We start from the raw sequence: 27,168 nt of genomic DNA, 5'->3' as shown, positions 1-27,168 counted from the left end.
ATCAACTTGGAGAAAATTTTAGCCCCTTTAAACATGCATTGCCTAATATTCGATCATCTCAATTCACGATAATTTTCGTGGAACCAATGAATACCGGTCAGCGCGTGCGTGTACACGCGGACACACACACACAAGACCTCCGGAACCAAAACACAGGCCCCATGTTGGGGTGGTGGAGGGGTGGGTGGGGGCTCCCTCGCGTTGCTACCCGGACGGGGGCGCGCGCGCGCGCGATTGTGCTGGGGGGACGGGTAAGGGGCGGGGGGTGCGCGCGAGGGGGGGGGGTGTTTGGGTGAGGGGAGGGGTAGGGGGGTAAAGGGGGAGGAGTCGCGAGGGTGGATGGGTGAGGGCGGGGGGGGGGTGCGAGGGTGGTTGGGTGGGGGTGGTAAGGGGGGAGAGGGTTGTGGGGGGAGGGCACTAAGGGGGGTTGGCGGAGGGTGCGCGCGCGCGGGTGTATGGCTGGGGGGGAGGGGGCGGGGGGAAGGGTAAGGGGGGCGGGGTAAGGGGAGTGGGGGGAGGGTAAGGGGGGCGGGGGCACCACGCGAACACAAAGACTACCCCTCCCCCCACCCCGCGCTCCCCTCCCCTCGCTGAGCCTCAGCAGAGGCAGCAGCAGCAGGAGGAGGCGGCTGAGGCTGAGGAACAGCAGCAGCAGCAGGAGGTTGAGCAGCAGCAGGAGGAGGAGGAGGCTGAGCAGCAGCAGCAGGAGGTGAGCGCGGCCGCCTCGCTCGCTGGCAATGTGCGAACGCGGCCGGGTTGTACGCTCACCCGACGCACCACCAACCCCCCCCTAAAGCCACACTCACCCCCCACGCTCACCCACCACACGCACCCTCACCGAGGGGGGCTCTCTCATCCCGTGGGCTTCGGATGCACGGAGCCCCCCCCCCCGGGTCGCTAGGCCACGGCCGCCGCCTCAGTTCGGGGCTTTTGCGCGGCCAACTCGGCCGCCCACGGAGGGCGAGTTGAGCGCTGGGGCCGAGTGCGCGACGTCGACTAGAACAGGCCTCCCTCGCCTCCCTTCATCGTGGTGGTGGTGACTTGTGTGGGTCTCGCTGTGTGAGTGGCTGGGTTCTCTGTATGAGTCTGTGGGTGTCTGAGTGAGTCTCTAGGTTCTCTGTGTGAGTCTGGGTGTCTGTGTGAGTCTGTGGGTGTCTGTGTGAGTCTCTGTGAGTCTGTGGGTGTCTGTGTGAGTATGTGGGTGTCTGCGTGAGTCTGGGTGTCTGTGAGTCTCTGGGTTCTCTGTGTGAGTGGCTGTGTGAGTCTGTGTGAGTCTGTGGGTGTCTGTGTGAGTATGTGGGTGTCTGCGTGAGTCTGGGTGTCTGTGAGTCTCTGGGTTCTCTGTGTGAGTGGCTGTGTGAGTCTGTGTGAGTCTGTGGGTGTCTGTGTGAGTCTGTGGGTGTCTGTGGGTGTCTGTGTGAGTCTGTGGGTGTCTGTGTGAGTCTGTGGTTGTCTGTGTGAGTCTGTGGGTCTCTCTGTGTGAGTCTCTGGGTTCTCTGTGTGAGTCTCTGGGTTCTCTGTGTGAGTCTCTGGGTTCTCTGTGTGAGTCTCTGGGTTCTCTGTGTGAGTCTCTGGGTTCTCTGTGTGAGTCTCTGGGTTCTCTGTGTGAGTCTCTGGGTTCTCTGTGTGAGTCTCTGGGTTCTCTGTGTGAGTCTCTAGGTTCTGTGTGTGAGTCTCTGGGTTCTGTGTGTGAGTCTCTGGGTTCTGTGTGTGAGTCTCTGGGTTCTCTGTGTGAGTCTCTGTGTTCTCTGTGTGAGTCTCTGGGTCCTCTGTGTGAGTCTCTGGGTCCTCTGTGTGAGTCTCTGGGTCCTCTGAGTGAGTCTCTAGGTTCTCTGAGTGAGTCTCTAGGTTCTCTGAGTGAGTCTCTAGGTTCTCTGAGTGAGTCTAGGTTCTCTGAGTGAGTCTCTAGGTTCTCTGTGTGAGTCTCTGGGTTCTCTGTGTGAGTCTCTGGGTTCTCTGAGTGAGTCTCTGGGTTCTCTGTGTGAGTCTCTGGGTTCTTTGTGTGAGTCTCTGGGTTCTCTGTGAGTTTCTGGAGTCTCTGGATTCTCTGAGTGAGTCTCTGGGGTCTCTGTGTGAGTCTCTGGGTTCTCTGTGTGAGTCTCTGGGTGCTCTGTGTGAGTCTCTGGGTTCTCTATATGAGTCTCTGGGTTCTCTGTGTGAGTCTCTGAGTTCTCTGAGTGAGTCTCTGGGTTCTCTGAGTGAGTCTCTGGGTTCTCTGTGTGAGTCTCTGGGTTCTCTGTGTGAGTCTCTGGGTTCTCTGTGTGAGTCTCTGGGTTCTCTGTGTGAGTCTCTGGGTTCTCTGTGTGAGTCTCTGGGTTCTCTGTGTGAGTCTCTGGGTTCTCTGTGTGAGTCTCTGGGTTCTCTGTGTGAGTCTCTGGGTTCTCTGTGTGAGTCTCTGGATTCTCTGAGTGAGTCTCTGGGGTCTCTGTGTGAGTCTCTGGGTTCTCTGTGTGAGTCTCTGGGTGCTCTGTGTGAGTCTCTGGGTTCTCTATATGAGTCTCTGGGTTCTCTGAGTGAGTCTCTGGGTTCTCTGAGTGAGTCTCTGGGTTCTCTGTGTGAGTCTCTGGGTTCTCTGTGTGAGTGGCTGGGTTATCTGTGTGAGTCTCTGGGTTCTCTGTGTGAGTCTCTGGGTTCTCTGTGTGAGTCTCTGGGTTCTCTGAGTGAGTCTCTGGGTTCTCTGAGTGAGTCTCTGGGTTCTCTGTGTGAGTCTCTGGGTTCTCTGTGTGAGTGGCTGGGTTATCTGTGTGAGTCTCTGGGTTCTCTGAGTGAGTCTCTGGGTTCTCTGTGTGAGTCTCTGGGTTCTCTGTGTGAGTCTCTGGGTTCTCTGTGTGAGTCTCTGGGTTCTCTGTGTGAGTCTCTGGGTTCTCTGTGTGAGTCTCTGGGTTCTCTGTGTGAGTGGCTGGGTTCTCTGTGTGAGTCTGTTTCGCAATGTGTTTGAGTCTCTGTGAGGGTTTTGGTCCATGTTCGAGTCTGGTTCTACGTGTGAGTCTATGTTTGGGTCCTATGTGTGAGTCTATTGGTCTCCTGTGTGTGAGTCTATGGGTCTTTGCGCAATCATGTGGGTCTGCCTGAGAGTATGGGTCTCTGTGCGAGTCCATAGACATCTACGTTCTTCCATATGAGTCTGTTAGGTCTCTGTCTGGGTATAGTTGTCTCTCTGGGTCTCTATGCAAGTTTACGCGTCGTTCTAGTCTGTGGTTCTTGACGCGGGTCTCCTGGTCTCTGCTCGCCTGTGAATGATATCTTTGTAAGTTGCTGAGTCTCAATGCGACTCTTTGTCTTCACGCCAATCCGTGGGTCTCCGTTATCTTCGCGACAACGGAAAAAACAATTTCCCGAAAACCGTAGCCCGTATCTTCTTACCTTCACAATAAAGTTAGTTTTTTTTGGGTTGGATGCGTCGTGTAACCCGCCACCACCCGACCAGCAACCAATTGGTGAGGTTTTTGTCACGTAAATAAAAGCGTGCCAATTTTAGTGACTGCTTTCAGGACTCTGGTGTGTTTGAGAGTAAAATCCACTACCTTTTACAACTTAAGTAACAGTTGTAGCCAGCGGACACGCCACTGTAATCAAATTGTCAATGTGGGTTTACTCTCCCAACGCACAACCGATGGTGCCACTTTGCGTGTCTCGCTCATCATCATCATCACCACGGTGGCTATGAAATGTTAACTACCTCGCCTGGTATGGAGGAAGTCATGGGCTCGATACCGATCCTGACGCCTGCTGCTGTCAATTTGGAGTTTGCGTGTCTCTCTCCCCGTGGCCGCGTGGATTTTTTCTCCGGTTTTTCCCTTCACATTTATAATTATCGTCGTCACGCGTTTAGAGAGTATTTGGCTGCCGCTACGAATGCCACGCGATGATGATGATGAACCCACTTCGTTGAGCTATCATTTGTGATGGCCAGGTCGCTTCTGATAATAGATATACGTAGCTCAGTGAGGCTCTTACACCTGGTGACATTAAGTAATAAATGTTTCAATGGGTTTTAGTTTGTAGACAGAGGAGTCGGTGGCACGCACGAACATGGTAAAGACTCTTTAAACGCATTTGTCAAAAACACTCCAAATATACAGCAGCAGGCGTCAGGGTTGGGATCGAACCCACAGCTTCCTGTATACCAGGCGAGGTAGTTAACATCTCCTAGCCACCGTGATGATGAGAGAGAGACGCAGACTCCAACTATATACAGCAGCAAGCGTCAGGGTCGGGATCGAACCCACGACCTCCTGTATACCGGGCGAGGTAGTTAACATCTCCTAGCCACCGTGGTGATGATGAGAGAGAGAAACGCAAACTCCAAATATACAGCAGTAGGCATTAGGGTCAGGATCGAACCCAAGACCTCCTGTATATCAGGCGAGGTAGTTCACATATCCTAGGCACCATGGCCCTTGCCTCCACCTACCCTGTAAATCATTGGGCTTTAGCTGGTAAGATAAAAAATTGTTTAGTTTGTATCTGTTTTTCTATATTTTAAAGTGATTTGTTTACCTTTCCTATACTTTGCTGCACTCCGATCGTGTGTTTTGTATTTGTACGTTCGTACCCTGTGCCCCTACTGATGGACGCCTGTGTAAAAAGAGCTTAATAGCTCTTCGGATTTCTCCGCTATAAATTCATACTCTTGATTGTGAAACTGCTTTGATTCACGTCGTTTCAATGTTCGTCGTCGCAACCTTTTCGGGAACGCGTGAAGCGCCGGTGTTACTCGACTTGATTTGTAGTAGTATAGTAATAGGTTTTTACCCTTTCAACTGGTACAAAAACTGATACCTTTATACAAGGCATCATGTTTGCAATAACCACAACACAAGCAGTCAAAATGCAAACAAAAAGAAACAACTCTGATAACACTGGTCAACACACTTTTTCTGGCATAAGGTATTCCAACAGTTTTAAGGTCATTTTGGGGTGCTGATTCCAAATCTGGTATGAGTTTTTGTCTTATCACATCAGGTTTTTGAGATATCAAATATTGCATTTTCAATAACAGCTGCAGAAGAAAAATATTAAATAAATGTGGATATCTACATAAAATGATATTATAAACACACTATCCTAAAAATACAGCACCATATTTTAACACTAAAGCAGTCACTGACTCGCAACAACTTGCAATCATAAGTGACAGAGTTAATTTCGGTTAAAATCAATGAAAATGGGGTATGCCGATAGCATAAAATGAGATGTGAGCAAATCTGAGATCAAATTTGGAATCAGCACCCTGAAATTAGTCTAAAACAGCTGCAAAAGTCCAGGCCAGAAAAATAGGTTTTTTTTTGTTGACCGGTGTAATGATAATGATATGCACTGTCCTTGAAGTTGATTGGTCCACACCCGAGACAGCTTTTCTTAGAGCCTAGTCTCCATTGGTGTTGGATCAGATGACGCCAAAAGGCGTGATTTGTCTTTGCTCACTAACGTCGTTTTCCTTCTCTCTGTTGTACACGGCTACCGCTTCAGTTTGTAGCGTTGTCGCTTGCTGACCCCTGGACGTCTGTCAAAGAAGAGCTTTACAGCTCGTCGGATTCTTCCTCCAGTCTAAATAAAGATTCTGATTGTGTGTGTCTGTCTGTGTGTGTGTGTGTGTCTTTGCCTTTGTGTGTCTTTGTGCCTGTGTGTGTCTCTCTGTGTCTCTTTCCGTTTGTGTGTCTGTGTGTCTCTCTGCATGTGTGTGTGTCTCTCTCTCTGTGTCTGTCTCTCTGTGTGTGTGTCTCTCTGTCTCTCTTTATGTCTCTCTGTCTCTCTGTGTGCCTCTCTGTGTGTCTCTCTGTGTGTCTCTGTGTGTCTTTGCGTGTGTGTGATTTTCTGTATGTCTCTCTCTGTGTGCCCGTCTCTGTGTGCCCGTCTCTGTGTGCCCATCTCTGTATGTCTCTCTGTTTCTGACTGTATGTGTGTGTCTTTGTGTCTGTCTGCTTGTGTGTCTTTTTGTATGACTCTCTCTCTCTCTCTCTGTGTGCCCGTCTCTGTGTGCCCGTCTCTGTCTCTCTGTGTGTGTCTTGGTGTGTCTCCTCATCGCAGTCGCTAGAGGTGTTCGCCACGAGAGCTCAAAACATGAAGAGAACACCGAGTAAAGGTTCGTTACTCGTTTACGGATTTCGCATTCTGTGTGTACGCCCTTGTGTTGAACTTCTTTCGCACCGTACACAGCCAACCGTGCTGATCGGAGGTAGTGGGGGGAAAGGGCAAAAACACTGACGGTCGTGCTGTTGGTGGTGGTGTTTATGATGGTGGTGGTAGTGGTGGTGGTGATAATGGTTATGATGGTGTTTATTGTCATAGTTGAGTGGTGCTGCTGGTGGTGGTCGTGGTGGTTGTAATGATAGCAGTCGTGATGGTTGTGGTGATGTTGTTGGTGGTGATGGTGGCGATACTGGCGGCGGCGGTGGTGAATGAGGTGATGGTGATGTCTTTCCAGGGGAGGGACCGGAGATAAAGAGAGAGAAATCTCACAAGCGACGAGGAAGACACCCAAAATCACAGAACTCGCCCAGCCGTGAGTCCACACTGCAATCACGCTCACACAGTCACCCACACAACAACAAACAACAACCACCATTCACCACTAAGTGGCGGTGACGTCACCACGACGCTTGTGCCAGGCTATGTGCACCTTGAGGCCACGTGAAGTGTCGAACGCCCGCTGGCAGGAAGGTCACGGGGCAGACCCAGATGCCACAGGTCGACTGACTGAGACGACTGACTGAGACGACTGGCTGATGCACCACCTGTGCCCCCTACTGTGCCAACTTGCTGTGCTTTTGCCACCCGGCGCGCCGCTCGTTGTTGTGAGCGTCGCTCCTTCGCCCTCCGTCACCCACACACAGACACTCAACAACAACAACCGCCATTCGCCACTAAGTGGCGGTGACGTCACCCACACACCCACAGTGTCACCCACAGTTACCCACACATGCACAGTGTCACCCACACCCAAAGTGTCACCCACGCGCACAGCGTCGCCCACGCCGCACAGCGTCGCCCACGCCGCACAGTGTCACACACATGCAGCGTCACCGAAACACACAGCAGCGCACGCAACATTTAATCACAATACCACACACAATATGACACTCAAACACTGCATTCATATGGAGCGACGAAATCAGCTCGTGTGCAGGAGCGGCTCGGGGAGCACTCCATTCATCATCATCATTGTCACCAGCCTCGACAGATCTTGACTGGCAACGATTACGACGAAGATGACGTCCGTGTGCCGTCTGTAAGACTGCATCGGAGAGCTGGACGTTAACTCGGCAGCTAAAATAAGTTGCTGGCAGGGGCGCCACAGTGGCTGGGAGACGTTAACTGCCTCGCCTGGTATACAGGAGATCGTGGGTTTGATCCCGACCCATGACGCCTGCTGCTGTATATTTGGAGTCTGCGTGTCTCTCATCATCATCACGGTGGCTAGGAGATGTTAACTACCTCGGCTGGTATGCAGAAGATCGTGGGTTTGATCCGGACCCATGACGCCTGCTTTATATTTGGAGTCTGCGTGTCTCTCATCATCATCACCACGGTGGCTAGGAGATGTTAACTACCTCGCCCGGTATGCAGGAGATCGTGGGTTTGATCCCGACCCATGACGCCTGCTGTATATTTGGAGTTTGCGTGTCTCTCATCATCATCACCATGGTGGCTAGGAGATGTTAACTACCTCAGCTGGTATACAGGAGGTCGTGGGTTCGATCCCGACTCTGACACCTGCTGCTGTATATTTGGCATTTTTGTGTCTCTCCCCGTGGTCGCGTGGATTTTTGTCCTGGTCCACCGGTTTTTCCCTCCATTTAGAATCAACATCACGCGTTCAGAGTATTTGACTGCTGCTGATAAGCCCACTTCATTATCATTTGTGATTGCCCGGTTGCTTCTGAAAGAGAACTACTTGGCAGGTCAGTGGGGCCCTTACCTCTTGAAATAAAAATAGTTTAGTTTTATAGTTTTAAATATAATCTGTGTCTCTGTCTTTGCAGATCGGTTCAGCTGGGATGACTACCTCAAGGAGACCGGGGGGATTTCTGCTCCTCCTTCTTGCTTTAAGCAGGTTGGTCCCTCGTGACACACACACACGCGTGTGTACGTACGCACGCACGCACACACACACACACATGCGTGTGTGTGTACGTTGAACTTGTTTCAACAAAAGTGGAGTGACAGAGGAGCGACGCTCACAACAACAATGAGCGGAGCGCCGGGGCGGATAAAACATAGTACGTTGGCACAGTAGGGAGCACAGGTGATGATGGTGACGACAACGGTGACGACGATGGTGATGCCCACGGTGACGACGACGGTGATGACTGTGACGACGACGATGGTGATGCCCGTGGTGACGTTCACGGTGACGACGACAGTGACGACGACAACAGTGACGATGAATGTGATGACTTTTACGATGATAACGGTGATGACGGTTGTTACGACGACGGGGGGGGTTACTATAGCGATAGTGACCCTCGCTCGCAACTCCACCGCCCCCCTCCACGGCAGCGCCCTTCCCCGCCGCGGAACGAGTTTGCGGGCGGCATGAAGTTGGAGGCGCGGGACCCTCGGAACCCCAACTCGGTGTGCGTGGCGAGCGTGGTGTCGGTGACCGGCTCGCGCCTGCGCCTGCGCCTCGACGGCTCCGACAACGCCAACGACTTCTGGAGGCTCGTCGACTCGGCCGAGCTGCGGCCAGTCGGGGCGTGCGAGCGCGCGGGGGGCATGCTGCAGCCCCCCCTAGGTACGTACCGGGGGGGGGGTGATGACGATGGTGGGTGGGGCGTTAAGGCGACCCCCCCCCCCCCTTCTCCCCTCCTCTCTGACCCGCGAGGTGCAATAGTGAAGAGGTGCTGGATGCGTGATGTACGCTCCGTGCTGTACCCATGCTGTATGCGTGCTGTGCACCCTCTGCGTTCTGCTACCTTCTGCATGCTGCACCCTCTGTGTGCTGTACGCTTTGCGTGCTGTACGCTCCGTGCTGTACGCTCCGTGCTGTACGCTCCGTGCTGTACGCTCCGTGCTGTACGCTCTGCGTGCTGTACGCTCCGTGTTGTACGCTCCGTGCTGTACGCTCCGTGCTGTACGCTCCGTGTTGTACGCTCCGTGCTGTACGCTCTGCCTGCTGTACTCTACGCGTGCTGTACCCTCTGCGTGCTATATGCTCCGTGCTGTACGCTCTGCGTGCTGTACTCGACGCGTGCTGTACTCGACGCGTGCTGTACTCTACGCGTGCTGTACGCTTGTCCGTGCTCTCTCCGCGTTCAGGATTCCGCATGAACGCCTCCTCGTGGCCGATGTTCCTGCTGAGGACGCTGAACGGCGCTGAGATGGCTCCTGGGCGGATATTCCACCCGGTGAGACTCCCGCCACCCCCCCCCAACCCCCTGTCCCGGAGTCCAACTCTCCCCACCGCGATGACAGCCTCGCATCATCACGATCTTCTTTATGTAGCCGGGAGGGATCCGACGATCTGCTAGGGTCTTTTTTTTTCTCTCATTTTCACAGATGTCCAATAAGGGGGCACTGGGGTCAACAAGTTGCGACAACAAACAATGCAACAAAACACTGATAAGAGTGGAAAGTGTAGGAGAAAGTTTGGTAAGAAAATCACGAAATTACCAAGTAAATAAGTTGAGAGATTGCGTAGGGATATGAATTTCCAGGCCTTGGGGCAAAGCAGTAAAACAACGGCAAACGGAGTCCCAGGCCCCACACCAAGACGACTCAGTCCCTAGGTTTCATACGACTCTGATACACGGCTCGCCTTTCAAATTGCTGACGCCAGTCGTGAATTCTATCCGTGGCCTTCTTGCCGCCCCCACCTCGTCATCTCACCTCTCTTCATCTGCTTTCACGTCCCCTTTGTCCCCAAGCTTCTCCGTCTCCGTCACCCTGTCTCTGTCTCCCCGTGCTCAGTCCCCGTGTTCAGTCCTTGCAACACTGCCAATAGACTCAACACCGCCCCACAGACTCAACACTGCCTGTGGACTCAACTGCCCGTAGACTCAACACTGCCCCATAGACTCAAGACTGCCCGTAGACTCAACACTGCCCCATAGTCTCAACACTGCCCCATAGACTCAACACTGCCCATCGACTCAACACTGCCACCTATAGACTCAACACTGCCCCTAGGCTCAACACTGCCCGTAGGCTCAACACTGCCCCTAGGCTCAACACTGCCACCTTTCGACTCAGCATTGCCACCTATAGACTCAGCACTGCCAACTATAGACTCAGCATTGCCACCTATACACTCAACACTGCCCATAGACTCAACACTGCCCATAGGCTCAAAACTGCCCGTAGACTCGACACTGTCCGTAGGCTCAACACTGCCCGTAGACTCAACACTACCCATAGACTCAACACTGCCCCTAAGCTCAACACTGCCCGTAGGCTCAACACTGCCACCTATAGACTCAACACTGCCCTTAGACTCAACACTGCCCGTAGACTCAACACTGCCCATATGCTCAACACTACCTATGGACTCCGAAATGCCCCTGTAAATTTTGCAATCCACCTCCTTAACCTCTTTCCATCCCTCTCTCAAAGCCTCACCTCTTCTCCATCGTCCCTACCCTTCCTCATCCCCTCCACTCCGTCCCGTCCCTCCCCTGCTGCCCTTCCGTGACCGCCACGTGCCCTCTGTTACGGTCACTCATTCCTCGGCCCTTTTCACTTCCCTTGCCAGCTCAACCACTCTTTTAATGTCACCGCTTTTTAACTACGTAAAGCGCCTTGAGCTAAGGGGCTCCATAAATATAAAATAAGATGCAATTTTTAATCATTTTTATCATATTTTCATTTCACCAGGTAAGGCCCAATGAGCTGTATGGCTATTTTTCAGAAGCGACCTGGCTATCACAAACAATAGCTCAACCAAGTTTGCTTATCACGTGGAAATGTGTCCAGGCGAGGTAGTTAACATCTCGCCACCACGGCACCCATCTTAGCAGTGGCGCCACGGTGGCTAGGAGATGTTAACTACCTCTCCTGGTATACAGGAGGTCGTGGGTTCGAACCCGACTCTGACGCCTGTTGTATATTTGGAGTTTGCGTCTCTCATCATCATCATCATCACGGTGGCTAGGAGATGTTAACTACCTCTCCTGGTATACAGGAGATCGTGGGTTCGATCCCAACCCTGATGTCCGTATATTTGCAGTTTGCATGTTCTCCCCGTGGTCGTGTGGATTTTTCTCCGGGTCCTCCGGTTTTTCCCTCCACGTTTAGAATCAACGTCGCGCGTTTAGAGAATTTGGGTGCTATACATTTCCCCATGACGATGATGATGATAAGCCACTTCTTTGAGCTATTGTTTGTGATAGCCACATTGCTTCTGAAAAAGAGCTACATAGCTCAGTGGGCCTTACCTGGTAAAATAAAAAATAGTTTAGTTTATGACCGTGATGACTTATTCCCATGATGATGATGACACTGTGCTAGATCATCCTCCTCTCATCTCTCTCCCCTCTCTCTCTCCCCCCTCTCCCCCCTCTCCCCCCGCTCCCTCCGCTCTCCCCGCTCCCCTTTCTCCCCTTTCTCCTCTTTCTCCCCTTTCTCCCCTTTCTCCTCTCCTCTCTCTCCTCTCCTCCAACCCTCCTCCTCTCTCTCCGTCTACTGCCCCAGGAGCCTCCGAGCCCGACTCAGAACGGGTTCCGCGTGGGCATGAAGCTGGAGGCGGTCGATCGCAAGAACCCGCACCTCATCTGCCCGGCGACGGTGGGCGAGGTGCGCGGCGATGAGATCTTCGTGACGTTCGACGGCTGGAGGGGCGCCTTCGACTACTGGTGCCGGCACGACAGCAGGGACATCTTCCCCGCCGGGTGGTGCCAGGCGTCCGGAGACAACCTGCAACCGCCAGGGCACAAAGGTGCACGTGCCGCGTGTGGCTACGTTAAGGCACCTTTGTCTGTTCGTGTGTGTACGTGTGTTTAATTCGTAGTTTCGTGGTAATAAATTGAGAGTGGAGGGGTTACCAGCCCCTCGCACCCGTCCAGAGCCCCCGTTTAGCCACTGTGGTGGTCACAGACGCCATGAGGGGAGAGGCCAATGGGCATTGGCCCTCCCCCCACAGCACTGTCCACGACAGTGTTGCCCGTCCGGCACCGCGAGCAGATAGGGGGTGGTTTTGCCGGACTAAGCGTCGTGGTGACGTCACCGCCACTTCGTGGCGAATGGCGGTTGTTGTTGTCAGCCGGGCATGGTGCTGGCCACCCACCCCCTCGTGTGCCATTCCGGCCTTAATAGGTGCTCGCTAACAGAATTTGCCCCAGCAGTCTGCTCAGGCTATTAAGGGGATCTTTTCTTTGGGTCTTTCGGTAAAGTCACGTAGATAGAACAAAATAATAAAAAATAAAAATGAAAATAAAGTGATTAAAAAATAATACAAATATCACGACGTTTCGATCGCAACACAAGCAATTGTCATCAGGTGAAAAGATAAGGGGATAAACTGCTGAGGCAGGCTGTTTTATTGTTCTATCTCTGTGACTTTACCGAAAGACCCAAAGAATATGAATTCGTGCAGCCACGAAAGCTTTAAGTCAAGATTTACGGGGATTTTTGTTTGTGTACGTGTGTGTGTGTGTGTGCGTTAGATATTTTGCATGTGATTTCACGGTAATTAAATTGAAGGTGGAGGGGTTACCAGCCCCTTACACCCGTCCAGAGCCCCCGTTAGCCGCTATGGTGGCTACAAGCACCATGAAGGGATCGGCCGATTGAATCGGCCTTCCCCCTCATGGCAATGCTCACATCCACCACAGTGTCACCGGCACAATCGAGGAGGTAGGGGGTTGTTTTTGCCAGTCTTGAGATGGCCTTAAAGTGCACACAGCCTGGCAAAAACGCCGTGGTGACATCACCGCTGCTATAGTGACGAATTGCGGTTGTTGTGTGTGTAGTGCAGCAGTTAGCGCGCTGTGCTATGAACCCGACGACACTGTTTGGATTCCCGCTCACGGCCAACACCGGTGACGATTATCTGAACCGGTCCTGGGCCTCCCCTAGGTCGACTCGGCCTCAAATGAGTACCTGGTGCGGTGTGTAAACATCGCCACTGATTAAATAAAGACGGCCGTGCGTGGTGCTAGCAACACGCCCCCCCCCCTCCCCTCGTGTACCACAATTATGATGATGACGACGTTGATGATGATGGAGGCGACGATGAAGACGACGACAATGATTATGATGATGTCGTCATCATCGTCGTCGTCGATGATGACGACTACAATGACGACGATGATGATGACGACGACGATGACGACGACGATGATGACGATGACTACAATGACAACTACAATGATGATGATGATGACTACGATGACCATGAAGACGACGACAACAACGAGGACGATGACGACTATCACGGTGATGTTAGGGGAGGTTGGGGTTGGACTCGCTCGCACCCGGATGCCGTCCCCCCGACGCCGCAAGACGATGGAGCGCCTCAACTCGTCTCTCTCAACTTGACAAAACCCTTTCCTTGCCCTCACCACGGTGCGCTCACTGCCACCACCACCAGCTCGGCGCTTAGGGGCCTCGATTAAGGACACACAATTTTTGGTGCTGTACCATAATCATGGCACACTTTCACGAGATTTGAATTGCAGCGCCGCGCCGCACGGCAACTGAACGACACGGACGAGCGCTGTGCGCAGGCAAGCGTGGGTACGCCGATCGGAATCGGAAGGATCAAGAGTAATTATCTTGGTTCTTTCGGTAAAGTCACGTAGAAGGGAAATAATAAAATAATAAATCATTCAGGCGCTGTCTTTCCGACAGACCTGTTCTTCACCTGAGGACGGCTGCTTGCGTTGTGGCTGAAACGTCGTGAGAATTGTTTTTTATTATGTTTATTTTTATTGCTTTATTATTTCCCTTCTACGTGACTTTACCAAAAGAACCAAGAAGATGAATCCCTGCAAGTCACGAAAGCTTTAAATCGAAAAGAGTAATTATTTCTACTGGAGGAATCCGATGAGCCGTGAGACGCGCTTGATGCGCCCCCGGTGGCGCCGACGCTTGAGCACGGCTGGAGATGTGAAATGTCGGTGAGCGGATAAACGGTGGCTACGCGAAGCTGTGGTTGGCGTGCGCAGTGCCATGCGGGGATACTCGAAATCGTGGTTTGGAAAAACGGTGCTTCTCGGGATATCGCTGCGTTGCGTTTAGTGTTGTCGTCCTTCCCCTGCACCTCCGATCGGCACGGTTGGCTACGTACGGCGCGAAAGAAGTGCAGCGCACGCGCACGCATTGTACCTGACGCACCCCTCCCCTCCATTCCCCCCCCACAGTGGCCCCCACCCCGAAGCCGGCTCCGGTGATCCGCTCCGTACGCACAGAAACCGTCCCGGCCACCCCCCCATCGGCCAACAACCGCGACTCGGCTCTCCCGGCAACCACGCTCACGACCTCGGCGTCGGCGGTGGCAGCGGCGTCGGCGGCGTCGACCGCAACGGCGGCAATGGCGGCGGCGGCGTCGTCGGCATCGTCGGCGTCGCACTCGGCGGCGGCGGCGGCTGTCCAGGGCAGAGGTAGCAACTCCTCCGCCATCATCAACAGCGGCGTCGGCGGTGGCGGCGCCGCGGCAACGATGACGGCGGGCGGCGGCGGCGGCACCGCCACGGCCACCGGCAACTCCGGCGGCGCAGCGCTACCGGGGAGTAAGACGGTGAAGGAGCGCCGGAAACCAGGCCGCCCCCCCGGCTCGCGCAACAAGGCGAAGCCGCTGGAGCGACCGTCGCACGGCGGCGGCGGCGGCGGTGGTGGTGGTGGCGTAGGTGGTGCTGGGATGCTGTGGGCCACCGTACGTGGCGGGCTGCACAGCAGCAACAACAAGAAGCGCGGGCCCAAGCCTGGGACACGGGTACGCCGCGGTGACGGGGGTGGTGATGGTAATGGTGGCGGCGGTGATGGTGGAGGCAGCAGTGACGGTGGTGGTGATGGTGGTGGCCGTGGCGATGGTGGTGGCAGTGGCGGTGGTGGTGTAGGGGGCCTGCATAGGGGGATGATGGGGGTTGATGATGGGTCCCCCCGTGGACTGCAGGCGCGGGAGGGAGATCCGCAGGGGAGGCGCGGTGGGGAGTGGAGGTTGAGATGTGATTTGGCGAAGGGAGTGGGGGGGGGGGTCCATGGGGAGGGCCGGGAGAGTTGGGGGCATTAATGTACCGAAGGCGAGCGGCGGCGTACCGGTTAGGACACCACGCTACGAACCCGGCGACCCCAGTTCGATTGCCGGCCAACGACCGACCGTGGCGAATATTCGAATCGGTCACCAAGCCTAACCCGAGGTCGACTCGGCCTCAAATGAGTACTTGGTGCGGTGTGTAAACGTCAGCACTGGGAAGACAAAGGTGGCCGGGCGTGGTGGTGGTGGCAGCCCCCCCCCCCCCCCCTCGTGTGCTGTGCCGGCCTTCAAAAACTAAACTGAACAATGTTTATTTCACCAAGAAAGGGCCACTGGGCTATGCAGCTCTTTTTCAGAAGCGACCTTGCTATCAGAAATTCTAGCTTCAAGAAGTGGCTTATCATCATCACGTGGAAATGTATAGCAGGAGCCAAATACTCCAAACGCGTGATTCTAATCGTGGAGGGGAAAGAACGTGACCACACAGGGGGAGACCGAGACACACAAACTCCAAATATACAGCAGCAGGCATCAGGGTCGGGATCGAACCCACGACCTGCTGTACACCAGGCGAGGTAGTTAACATCTCCTAGCCACCGTGATGATGATGATGAGAGACGCAAACTCCAAATATACAACAGGCGTCAGAGTCAGGATCGAACCCACGGCCTCCTGTATACCAGGCGAGGTAGTTAACGTCTCCTAGCCACCGTGATGATGATGATGATGAGAGACGCAAACTCCATATATACAGCAGCAGGCGTCTGCCGGCGTGTCTGCGTGTCCGTGGTGGGTGCAGAGAAGACGTGGGACTCCTCAGCCGGCCATGAGCCTGTCGGGCCCCCAGTGTGGGCCGCTGGCCATCGGCGGAGGGGGCCCCGGACCCTCGGTGCCCGACCCCTTGGGCCCCTCCCTTGTGAGGGGCCTCCCGGCCCGGACGCCTGCCCCCTCCGCCATGCAGACCGGCCTCTCCACGGGTGAGGCCTCCGCGCTCGCTCGCACACACTCGCTCACGCTCGCTCACACTCCCTCGCACTCACACACACTCGCTCGCTCACACTCGCACACACTCGCTCGCTCACACTCACTCATCACACTCGCTCACTCACACTCGCTCACACTCGCTCGCACACGCTCGCACACACTTGCTCGCTCACACTCGCTCACACTCGCGCACACTCGCACACACTTGCTCGCACACACTCGCACACACTCACTCGCACACACTGCTCACACTCGCACACACTCACTCACACTCGCACACACTTGCTCGCTCACACTCGCGCACACTCGCGCACACTCGCGCACACTCGCTCATCACACTCACGCTCGCTCATGCTCGCTCACACTCGCTCGCTCACACTTGCACACACTCGCTCGCTCACACTCGCACACACTCACTCATCACACTGGCACACGCTCGCTCGCTCACACTCGCTCACACTCGCACACACTCACTCATCACACTCGCACACATTCGCTCGCTCGCTCACACTCGCACATACTCGCTCGCTCACACTCACTCGCACACACTCGCACACACTCACTCGCACACAATCACTCGCTCGTTCGTGGTCACTGACTCACATACACAAACTCACTCCTCCTCACACTCATTTGCACTCACTCACACTCACTCACAGTTACTCGCACTCAGAGTCAAATATTCCCTGTATTGCCTGTGAGACTATTGGGGCAAGTGTTGCCGGTCCTGGGTCTCCCCTAGGTTGATTCAACCTCAAATGAGTAGCTGGTGAGGTGTGTAAACATCGTCACTGGGGAGACCAATGCGGCCGGGTGTGGTGCTGGCCACCCACCGACCCCCTCGTGTGCCGTTCCAGCCTTTATAGGTGCTACTCGCTAACAGCACTTGTCCCGACAGTCTGTTGAGGCTATACGGGGGGTCTTTGTGTGTGTGTGTGTAGTTGCTGGCCACCCACCCCCTCGTGTGGCACCGTGCCGGCCTTCACAGGTGCCGCTCGCTAACAGCACTCTCGCCCCGACAGTCTGTTGAGGTTTCGATTTAAAGCTTTCGTGACTGCAGGGATTCATCTTGGTTCTTTTGGTAAAGTCACGTAGAAGAACATAATAAAATACAATTCTCACGACGTTTCGGCCACAACATAAATATGCTAAATTCATCTGTTGATATGCAAATTTCTTTGTCAAGGAGCCCTTCCTCCTCTAACCCAGCTTAAATATACGCTGCCAAGCCTGGTGGTGTTCATTCAGACGCTGTCTTTCCGACAGACCTGTTCTTCACTTGAGGGGACGGCTGCTTGCGTTGTGGCCGAAACATCGTGAGAATTGTATTTTATTATTTATTTTTATTATTTATTATTTCCCTTCTACGTGACTCTATCGAAATAACCAAGAAGATGAGTCTGTTGAGGCTACACGGGGAATTTTTGTCTTTGTGCGTGTGTGCTCGAGTGCGGTGTGTGTGTGCGTGCGTGTGTGGTTGCTGGCCACCCACCCCCTCGCGTGCCACCGTGCCGGCCTTCCCAGGTGCCGATCGCTAACAGCACTCGCCCCGACAATCTGTTGAGGCTACCCGGGTGGATCTTTGTCTCTGTGTGTGCGTGTGCGCTGCCGCTGCGCAGTCTGCGTGTACGTGAACAAGCGCGCCGGCGCGGGCCCCTTCCTCGACCGGCGCAAGGTGCAGCTGCTGCCCGAGCACTTTGGGCCGGGGGCGGCGCCGGCCGTGCTGCAGCTGGCGGTGCAGGCCTGCGTGGACTGCGCTCGCCACCCGCCACACGTGCTGGCCAGGCTACCCAACGGGGACGGCGACACCATCGTCACCGGTACGCACGTACACGCACGTACACACGTATACACACGTACACACACGTACACACACGCACGCGTACGCACACACACACACGTACACGCACGTACACACACGCACGTACACGTACACACACGCACGTACACACGCACGTACACGCACGTACACACATGCACGCACGTACACGCACGTGCACGCACACGCACGTACACACACGCACGTACACGCACGCACGTACACGCACATACACACACGCACGTACACGCACGTACACGCACGTACACACACGTACACACACGCACGTACACGCACGCACGTACACACACGTACACACATGCACGTACACACACGTACACACACGTACACACACGCACGTACACACGCGCGTACACACACATACACACACGTACGCACACAAAGACAAACATCCCCTGTGTGGCCTTAACAGACTGTTGTGGAAAGTGCTGTTATCGAGCACCTATGAAGGCCGGCACGGTACACGAGCGGGTTGGGTTGCCAATACCACGCCCGGCCGCCTTTCTCCCCTAGTGGCGATGTTTACACACCGCACCAGGTACTCATTTGAGGCTGAGTCGACCTAGGGGTAGCCCAGCACCAGTTCAGGTAATCGTCACTTGTGTTGGCCGGTGCGGTGTGTATTAACCATCACCATTGGGGAGACAAAGGCGGCCGGGCGTGGTGCTGACCAACCCCCACCCCCTCGTGTGCCGTGTCGGCCTTCATAGGCGCTGCTCGCCAACAGCACTTGCCCCAACAGTCCGTTAAGGCTACACGGGGGATCTTTGTCTTTGCGTGGTGCGCTGGCAGCCCGATACGACGGCGAGGTGCGCTCGCTGCGGCTGCCGTCGGTGCGCAGCGCCTCCTTCGTGCTGCGCTTCCTGGAGAAGCTCTGCCACTCGCTGGAGTGCGACAACCTCCTGAGCAGCCAGCCGGCATGCCTCGCCAGCAGCAACGCACTGCCAGGTACCGCCGGCGGGCAGCATCGGCATCACCGGCATCGTCGGCATCGTCATCGGCATCGGCATAATCATCATCACCGGCATCATCATCATTGTCGGCATCACCGGCATCATCACCGGCATCATCATCATCACCGGCATCACCGTCATCATCATCATCATCGGCATCACCGTCATCATCGTCGGCATCATCATCACCGTCGTCATCATCATCGGCATTACCATCATCATCATCACCGGCATCGTTATCATCATCGCCGGCATCATCGCCGGCATCATCACCGGCATCATCACCGGCATCATCATCATCGTCGGCATCACCGGCATCGTCAGCATCACCGGCAAATTTCCACGTGATGATAAGCTGCTTTGCTGACAGCGACTTGTCCGTGGTACTAACGTTAAGAAAAAAACGCCACTTTTTTCTAATTTTCTTGCTGTGGTTTTCACACCTGATGATGATTGCTTGTGTTGCAATCGAAACGTCGTGAGAATTTAATTGTTTTATTTTTTTATTATTTTATTGTTTCCCTTCTACGTGGTTTGAGTTGAGTTATGGTGAGGTTACAGTCAAGTTACTCAACTGTTTTTATTTTACCGGGTAAGGTCCCCCCTGAGCTGCTATGTCGTTCTCTTTTTTTCGGAAGCGACCCTGACTATCGCAAATGCTTGCTCAACGAGGTGGGCTTATCATCATCGTCGTGTGGAAATTTATAGCAGCCAAATGCTCCAGACGCATGCTTCTACGGTGAGGTTACGGTAAGGTTTTGATAAGCTGAGGATAGGGTTAGGGTTGAGATGGGGTTAGGCTTGGGTTAGGGTTCTGTGGAAGTGGGTTTATGGTTAGGGTTGGGTTAGGGTAGGGTTAGGATGAGTGAAAGGTTTTTGGCATGGTTGAGTCGAAGTAGGGTTTGGTTATTGGATGCGCTAGTTGTTAGCGTGCGTTTGTGTGGGCCTCAAAGTGCACCTGGCCTGGCACAGTCACCGTGGTGACGTCACTGCCACTTCATGGCGAATGGCGGCTGTAGTTGTTGCTGTTGTCATGGGGAGCAGTAGCTCAGTGGTTAGCGCCACGCTACGCTTCGAACCAGTCGACCCGAGTTCGATTTCCACTCACCGATGGCGAATATCTGAAGCTGTCCCGGGCTTCCCCTAAGTCAACTCGGCCTCAAATGAGTACACCCCCACCCCCCCCCTTCGTAGGTTCTCGCTAGCGGCACTTGCCCCAGCAGGCTTGTCGACGCTATACGGGTGATCTTTGTATTTGTAGGTCGTGACGACGTTGACCTGGCCCGGGGGATCAAGCGTCCGTCACAGGAGCCGTTCAGCTCCCCGCTCTCCCCAAAGCGGCCTCGGCCACTCCAACACCTGCCTTCCGAAGGTGCGTGCGTGCGTGTGCGCGCGTGGGTTCGTACATGTGCGAGTGTGTGTGTAGGCATGACGGTACCAGCGGTGTCAAGATCGGCCTCTGTTGGAGGAGGCTCGTGAAGGACGCTGCTCCTGGGCAGCTAGAGGCAGTCGCCCTCCAACAACAACGGAGGGCAGAGGAGCGACGTTCACAACAACGAGCGGAACGTCGGGTGGCTAAAGCGCAGACAGTTGGCACAGTGGAGGTCACAGGTGGTGCATCAGCCATTCATCTCAGTCAGCCGACCCATGACACCTGCTGGGTCTGTCCCGTGACCTCCTGCCAGTGGGCATTTGTCACATGCGTGTGTGCGTTTAGGAATGCACGTGTGTGCGTGTAGTCATGTGCGTGTGTGAGTGTAGGCACGTGTGTTTGTGTTAAGGCTATGTGGGGATTTTTGTCGTGTGCGTGTGTAAGAATGTGCATGCGTGTATGTGTAGGCAGACATGCGACGCTCACTACAACGAGCGCTCTTCCTTCTGATAATGGAAAGCCACAAACAATAGCTCACCGAAGTGGCTGTTGTGGAAAATTGATAGCAGGCAAAATGCTCTGAACGTGTGACGTTGATTTTAAACTTGGGGAGAAAATCTACAAGACCCTAAGACGAAGTCCCACTTGAAGGTCGGGATCGAACCCACGACCTTCTGTACACCGGACAAGGAGTGGCAGGAATTAATTTTTTGTTACTGTGTTTATTTGTCTAGCTAAGGCCCCACCTGAGCTCTGTAGCTCTTCTTCAAGAGTGGCCACACCTAACCATAGGCGTGGAAAATGTATAGCAGCCAAATACTCCTCTAAGCGAATGATTCTAAGATCTTGATTTGAAGCTTTCGTGACTGCAGGGATCCATACTCGTTAGTTCTTTCGGTAAAGTCACGTGGGTAGAAAAAAAATTTAATTAAAATAAATCGCGACGTTTCGGGCACAACACAAGCGTCCGTCATCAGCTGATGATGAACCAAAGAGTGTGATTCTTAGTTGTGACCACAGGGAGATAGAGAAACACACGCTCCAAATATACGGCAGGCGTCAGGATGGGGATCGAACCCATGAACCAGAGGTCGCGAACGGGTTTTGATTCCTTACCCGTACCCGGCCGTACCAGGGTCGCAAACGGGTACCCGTACCCATCCGTACCCGTACCCTACCCGTACCCAGCTGGGTACGGGTAGGGTACGGGTAGGGTACGGGTACGGGTATCGGGTACCTGATTTCGACCTCTGGGATGAAGCCATGTTGCAGGCACGGGTGGGTTGATTCTAGGAACTTGAATTGTGAGAAGAAACAAGACGTTGGGAAATGAGTGATAAACGGTTACTCACCAGTGACTCACGGCCTACCCGTACCCGGCCGGGTACGGGTAGCCGGGTATCGGGTAGGGTACGGGTATCGGGTACCCGGTTGCGACCTCTGCCACGAACCTCCTGTATACCAGGCGAGGTAGTTAACATCTTGCCCCGTGTCGCTATTCCCCCCCATCCCCCACCCCCAGGAGAGCCTCGCGTGGCCGAGGGCCTCACGGGCGACAGCCTGCAGAGGCCCTCGCTGGAGACGCAAGACTCGGCCCTCAACGCGCTCGCCGTGCTGCAGGCCCCGCGGCGGCGCCCCGCCCCTCCCTCCTCCCTCGACGTCCCTCGCCTCCTGCAGAGGCAGTTCCCTCCACGGCACCACCACCACCACCACCTGCAGCAGCAGCTCCACCGTCAGCAGCAGCAGCAGCAGCAGCACCGTCATCAGCACCATCAACAGCACCGGCAGCAGCTGCACCTGGCGACGCGGAGGCGAGAGGAGGGGTTCCTCCTGCGGGATGGAGGCAAGCTGAACCGGCAAGCCTCGTCCGGATCAGGTGACCGATGAGATTTAGCAATAACTGAATTAAATTTCGATTTCAAGCTTTCGTGACTGCAGGGAATTCGTCTTCTTGGTTCTTTCGGTAAAGTCACGTAGAAGGGAAATAATAAAATAATAAAAATTATACATTTTTCAAAAACATTACATAAACATACAAAAATATACAGAAAATAAATAAGAACTGAATTGTTTTGTTGGTGGTGGTTGTTGTTGTTGAGGGCGGTTCTTGCAGCGCAGGGCGATCGTCATTGAAGGAAGGCGGCCGTAGTCCGGCTTAATCGCTAAACCATCCGGTCACTCGCTCGCTGACCCCACACGCTCACTCACTCACCTACACAGTCAACAACCCACCCAGTCAGTCACTCACCCACACGTTCACCCGCACGCTCACTCTCCCATTCACTAACCTACACAGTCAACAACCCACTCACTCACTCAACCACACGCTCACTCACCCATTCACTCACCTACACAGTCAACAACCCACCCAGTCACTCACTCACCCATACACTCACTCACCCATTCACTCACCTACACAGTCAACAACCCACTCAGTCACTCACTTGCCCATTCACTAACCTACACAGTCACCAACGCACCCAGTCACTCACTCGCCCATTCACTCAGCTACACAGTCACTCACTTGCTAACCCACCCAGTCACTCACTCACTCACTCACCCACACGCTCACTCGCTCATTCACTAACCTACACCGTCACCAACCCACCCAGTCAGTCACTCGCTCACTCGCCCATTCACTCACCTACACAGCCAACAACCCACCCAGTCAGTCACTCACACGCTCACTCGCCCATTCACTCACCTTCACAGTCACCAACCCACCCACTCACTCACCCACTCACCTACTCACTCACCTACTCACTCACCTACTCACTCACCCACTCACTCACCTCCTCACTCACCCACTCACCTACTCTCTCACCCACTCACTCACCCACCCACTCACCCACTCACTAACCTACACAGTCACCAACCCCCCCACACGCTCACTCGCCCATTCACTCACCTACACAGTCACTTACTTGCTAACCCACCCAGTCACTCACTCACCCACACGCTCATTCACCCCGTGATGTGTCACCGTGTGGCGTGTTGTGTCATGTTACGTCACTTTGTGTCACCCTGTGCCGTGTCACTTTGTGTCATCGTATATTGGGGCACATTGTGTCATCCTGTGTTACTTCACCGTGTGTTACGTCACCCTGCGTTGTGTCACCCAGTGTTGTTGTGTTGTCGTGTTGCAGGCTCGGGAGGACAGTTTGAAGGCGGCCGTGGCAGCCCGTGCTCGCCCTCCCAGAATGCAGCGGGGCGACGCTCATCCTCCTCCTCGAGCACCAGCGGCACCCGCAGACTCTCACGTGCGTCACTCACTCTCGCTCGCTCACTCACTCTCGCTCACTCACACTTACTCACACTCTCGCTCATCTCACACTCTCATACACACACAGCGGCACCCACAGACTCCCTCACTCACTCTCGCTTACTCACACCCTCACATTCGCTCACTCACGCTCACTCGCTCACTCTCGCCTTCTCACACTGTCATACACACACAGCGACACACGCAGACCCACGTGTGTCACTCACACTCATTCACATTCACTCACTCGCACTCACTCACTCAGTCACAGTCACTCATACTCACTCCCTAGCTGTTGCACTTACTCATTCACACTGGCTCACCCTCTCACTCGCTCCCTCGCACTCTCATACGCACACTGTGGCACCGGCAGACTCTCACACTCACCCTCACTTACACTCGCTCACATTCACGCTTGCCCTTTCACTCGCTCACAACCTTCATAAGTCGCTACTAACAGCACTTGCCCCAAAAGTCCGTTGAGGCTATGCGGGGGGGGACCTTTGTCTGCTTGCCGTACTCAGTGCTGGTGGCGGCCGGCGCCGACGCGGAGGGGACGAGCCGCGACCCGTCGGGGTGGAGCGTGGACGACGTCATGAGCTTCATCCGCACTGCCGACCCCACGGCGCTCGCCCCCCACGCGGAGCTCTTCCGCAAGCACGTGAGTTGCTCGCTCGCTCACACTCGCTCACACTCGCTCGCTCACACTCGCTCGCACTCGCTCACACTCGCTCGCTCACACTCGCTCACACTCGCTCGCACTCGCTCACATCCCACCATGCTCACTCATGCGTTTGTCGTCGTCATTGTTCTCGTCATCATTATCGTCATCAATGTCATCATCGTCATTGTCATGATTGTCGTTGTCGTCGTCATTGTCGTCGTCATCATCGTTATCATCGTTGTATTATCATCATTGTCGTCATCATCGATATTATCATCGTCAACGTCGTCGTCATTGTCGTCATTGTCGTCAACGTCGTCATCGTCGTCATCATCGTCATTACCATCGTCATTGTTGTCATCATCGTCATGGTCATTGTCGTCATGATCTGCGTCGTCGTCATCGACGTCGTCGCCATTGTAGTCGTCGACGTCGTCCTCATTGTCGTTATCATCATCGTTGTCATCGTCGTCATCGTCGTCATTGTCGTCGTCATTGTCGTCATTGTTGACTTTGTCGTCATCGTCATCGACGTCATCGTTATGATCATCATCATTGTCATCATTGTCATCATTGTCGTCATCGTCATCATCGTGCCTCGACAACTGCCGTAGTTTCCGTCTCATCTCATTGCTCCTCCACCACGCCGACCCCCAAGAACACCTCGGACAACGTCTGACCTCTGTGACGACCCCCTGACCACGTGACCCCACGACAGGAGATTGATGGCCGGGCTCTGCTGCTGCTCAAGAGCGAGATGATGATGAAGTACATGGGCCTCAAGTTGGGCCCGGCGCTCAAGCTGGCCTACCACATCGACCGCTTGCGGCAGGGCAAGCGCTGAACCACACAACCGCTCAACCTCGCCTTTCTCCCTGCTCTGCTATGTCTCTCCTCTCTCCTCTCTCCACTCTCTCTCTCTCCTCGTCTCGACGAACGAATTAGCCGTCGTTATTTCCGTTCTACTATCGTTACTACTTCACGGCGGTCGTTTACTTAAAGACGTTTACCGTGCGGTGGCTGGGATCTGTGGCTGGGGGGAGGTGGTGGTTAGGGGTGAAGTGGAGGTTGAGGTGAGGTGGGGGGGTGAGGTGCAGGTGGAGATGAGGTGGAGGGTGAGGTGGATCACATCGTCCGTGACATCGCCCGTCCGTGCCGTCCGTGCGGAAGTGGTCGCTGAAGGGCGGCGGCATCACCGGCTGCGGAAGTCGGCGTTGGAACGGCGTTGGAACGGCGTTGGAACGGCGTTGGAACGGCGTTGGAACGGCGTGGGAACGGCGTTGGAACGGCGTTTTAACGGCGTTGGAACGGTGTTGGACTGGCGTGGGAACGGCGTTGGAACGGCGTTGGAACGGCGTTGGAACGGCGTTGGAACGGCGTTGGAACGGCGTTGGAATGGCGTTGGAACGGCGTTGGAACGGCTGCCCCCCACCACCTCCTGCTCCTCCTGCGGTGACGTTTGGGAACTTCACCGTAGCCACGCGGCACAAACACAGACGCTCGCTCCATCCACGCATCACGGCCCCCATTCCCAGCCCCCACACCTCCCCCACCTGCTCCCCCCCTTTCCCGGAAGGGGTTCAAAGGTCAACGGCGCCTGCAACAAACAAAAAGCTGCAAACAAAAACAGACTCTCGCTCTCTCCGCCCGCCCGCGCTCGCCTTTTATTGTTTTTATTTTTGTACGGTTCTCACGTTTCCGTGCCGTCGGCACTCGGGAGACGGCACGTCTTGGACGAAGCTGGCCATCGTGAACCCCGCCCCCCCCCCCCCCCCTGTAACGGCAGCAGCAGCAGCAGTGACATTGCGATGCTTTCTAGAGTGGCGTTGCAGCAGTGGACTTCACGAGTCCGGCGAGAATCCAGAGGGGGGAAGGGGGGCTTGTGAAGGCCTGAGAGCACACAATGGCGGGATACCGTCAGGGCAGACTCGTGCGTCTCCACATGAGTCTGTGAGAGTCTGTCGGTCTCTGCTGATCTCTGTGTATGTCTGCGGATCTCTGTGTGTCTCCGTGCAGGTCTATGAGTCTGTAAGTCCGAGTGTCCGTGCGAGTCTAAGAGCAATTGGTGCGACGAGGGTGTTTGGAGATAGCTTTGGTAGCGTGATGGTGGCCTTGGCCGTGATGGTGGTGGTGGAGGTCGTGGTGGTGGTGGTGGAGGTGGTGGCCATGGTGGTGGTGGTGGTGGAGGAGGGCATGATGGAGCAGTTGTGGACAGATTCCCTCCCATACCTGGGGCAGTGTGCTTATGACCAGCTCCGGTTTGACAGCAGAGATCGGGCAGCATTATCTTTTCATTGGCTGCGTAACGCTATGTGGAACCTACCAGGTCTGTTGCTCCACATGAAGCTTCGGGTCTTCTCCGCCACAGTAATGCCTTCGCCGCTCTCTGCTTGCGAGATGTGGACCCCTCTAATGGAGGAACATCGGATTCAGTTTAAAACATCCAGGTTAACCTGCCTACGATCCATCCTGGGTTTAACCAAGCTTGATTGTGTAAGAAGCACACATCCTTGAAAGATCTGGACACAGTCCCATCAGTGAGCTCCTCATGCAGGCGAGGCTGCATTGGCTGGGTCATGTAGCCACCGCATGCCAAAGCAGCTTCTGTTTGGCCGCATAGAGGGGGCTAAATGGGCACGACATGGGCTGGAGAAGCGATGGACTGCTGTAGTACAGGAGGATGTGGAGCTGAGTGGACTTGCCAGAGACTGGTACCAGCGGTGTCAGGATCGGCCTCTATGGAGGAGGCTCATGAAGGACGCCACTGGGCAATTCGAGGCAGTCGCCCTCCAGCAACAACGGAGGGCAGAGGAGCGACGCTCACAACAATGAGCAGAGTGCCGGGCGGCTAAAATGCAGCAAGTTGGCACAGTAGGGGGTACAGCTGGTGTCCATCTACCGGTCATCGCAGCCAACACATGGCACCATGGCACAGGCGCTGTGCATGGGGAGGCCGTCAT

At 54.7% G+C, this 27,168-nt stretch overlaps 1 protein-coding gene across 1 annotated transcript; it reads left to right on the top strand.

The window, feature by feature from the left end:
- The first annotated feature begins 606 nt into the window (after positions 1-606).
- On the top strand, positions 607-27,168 carry SCMH1 (Scm polycomb group protein homolog 1). The gene is made up of 16 exons (XM_078880315.1): positions 607-709; positions 6,031-6,085; positions 6,428-6,505; positions 7,986-8,056; positions 8,503-8,737; positions 9,262-9,350; positions 11,632-11,875; positions 14,301-14,872; positions 15,933-16,110; positions 17,737-17,937; positions 18,750-18,905; positions 20,172-20,282; positions 21,805-22,158; positions 23,429-23,542; positions 24,069-24,205; positions 24,927-27,168. Exons 2-16 carry the CDS (start codon positions 6,064-6,066, stop codon positions 25,050-25,052), a joined length of 2,688 nt encoding a protein of 895 aa, XP_078736441.1. The 5' UTR covers positions 607-709; positions 6,031-6,063; the 3' UTR covers positions 25,053-27,168.

The sequence above is a fragment of the Lampetra fluviatilis genome, chromosome 57 (assembly GCF_964198595.1).
Source record: "Lampetra fluviatilis chromosome 57, kcLamFluv1.1, whole genome shotgun sequence".
NCBI lineage: Eukaryota > Metazoa > Chordata > Hyperoartia > Petromyzontiformes > Petromyzontidae > Lampetra > Lampetra fluviatilis.
The sequence above is the reverse complement of the archived record's forward strand: the minus strand, read 5'-3'. Positions and strand labels throughout refer to the sequence as shown.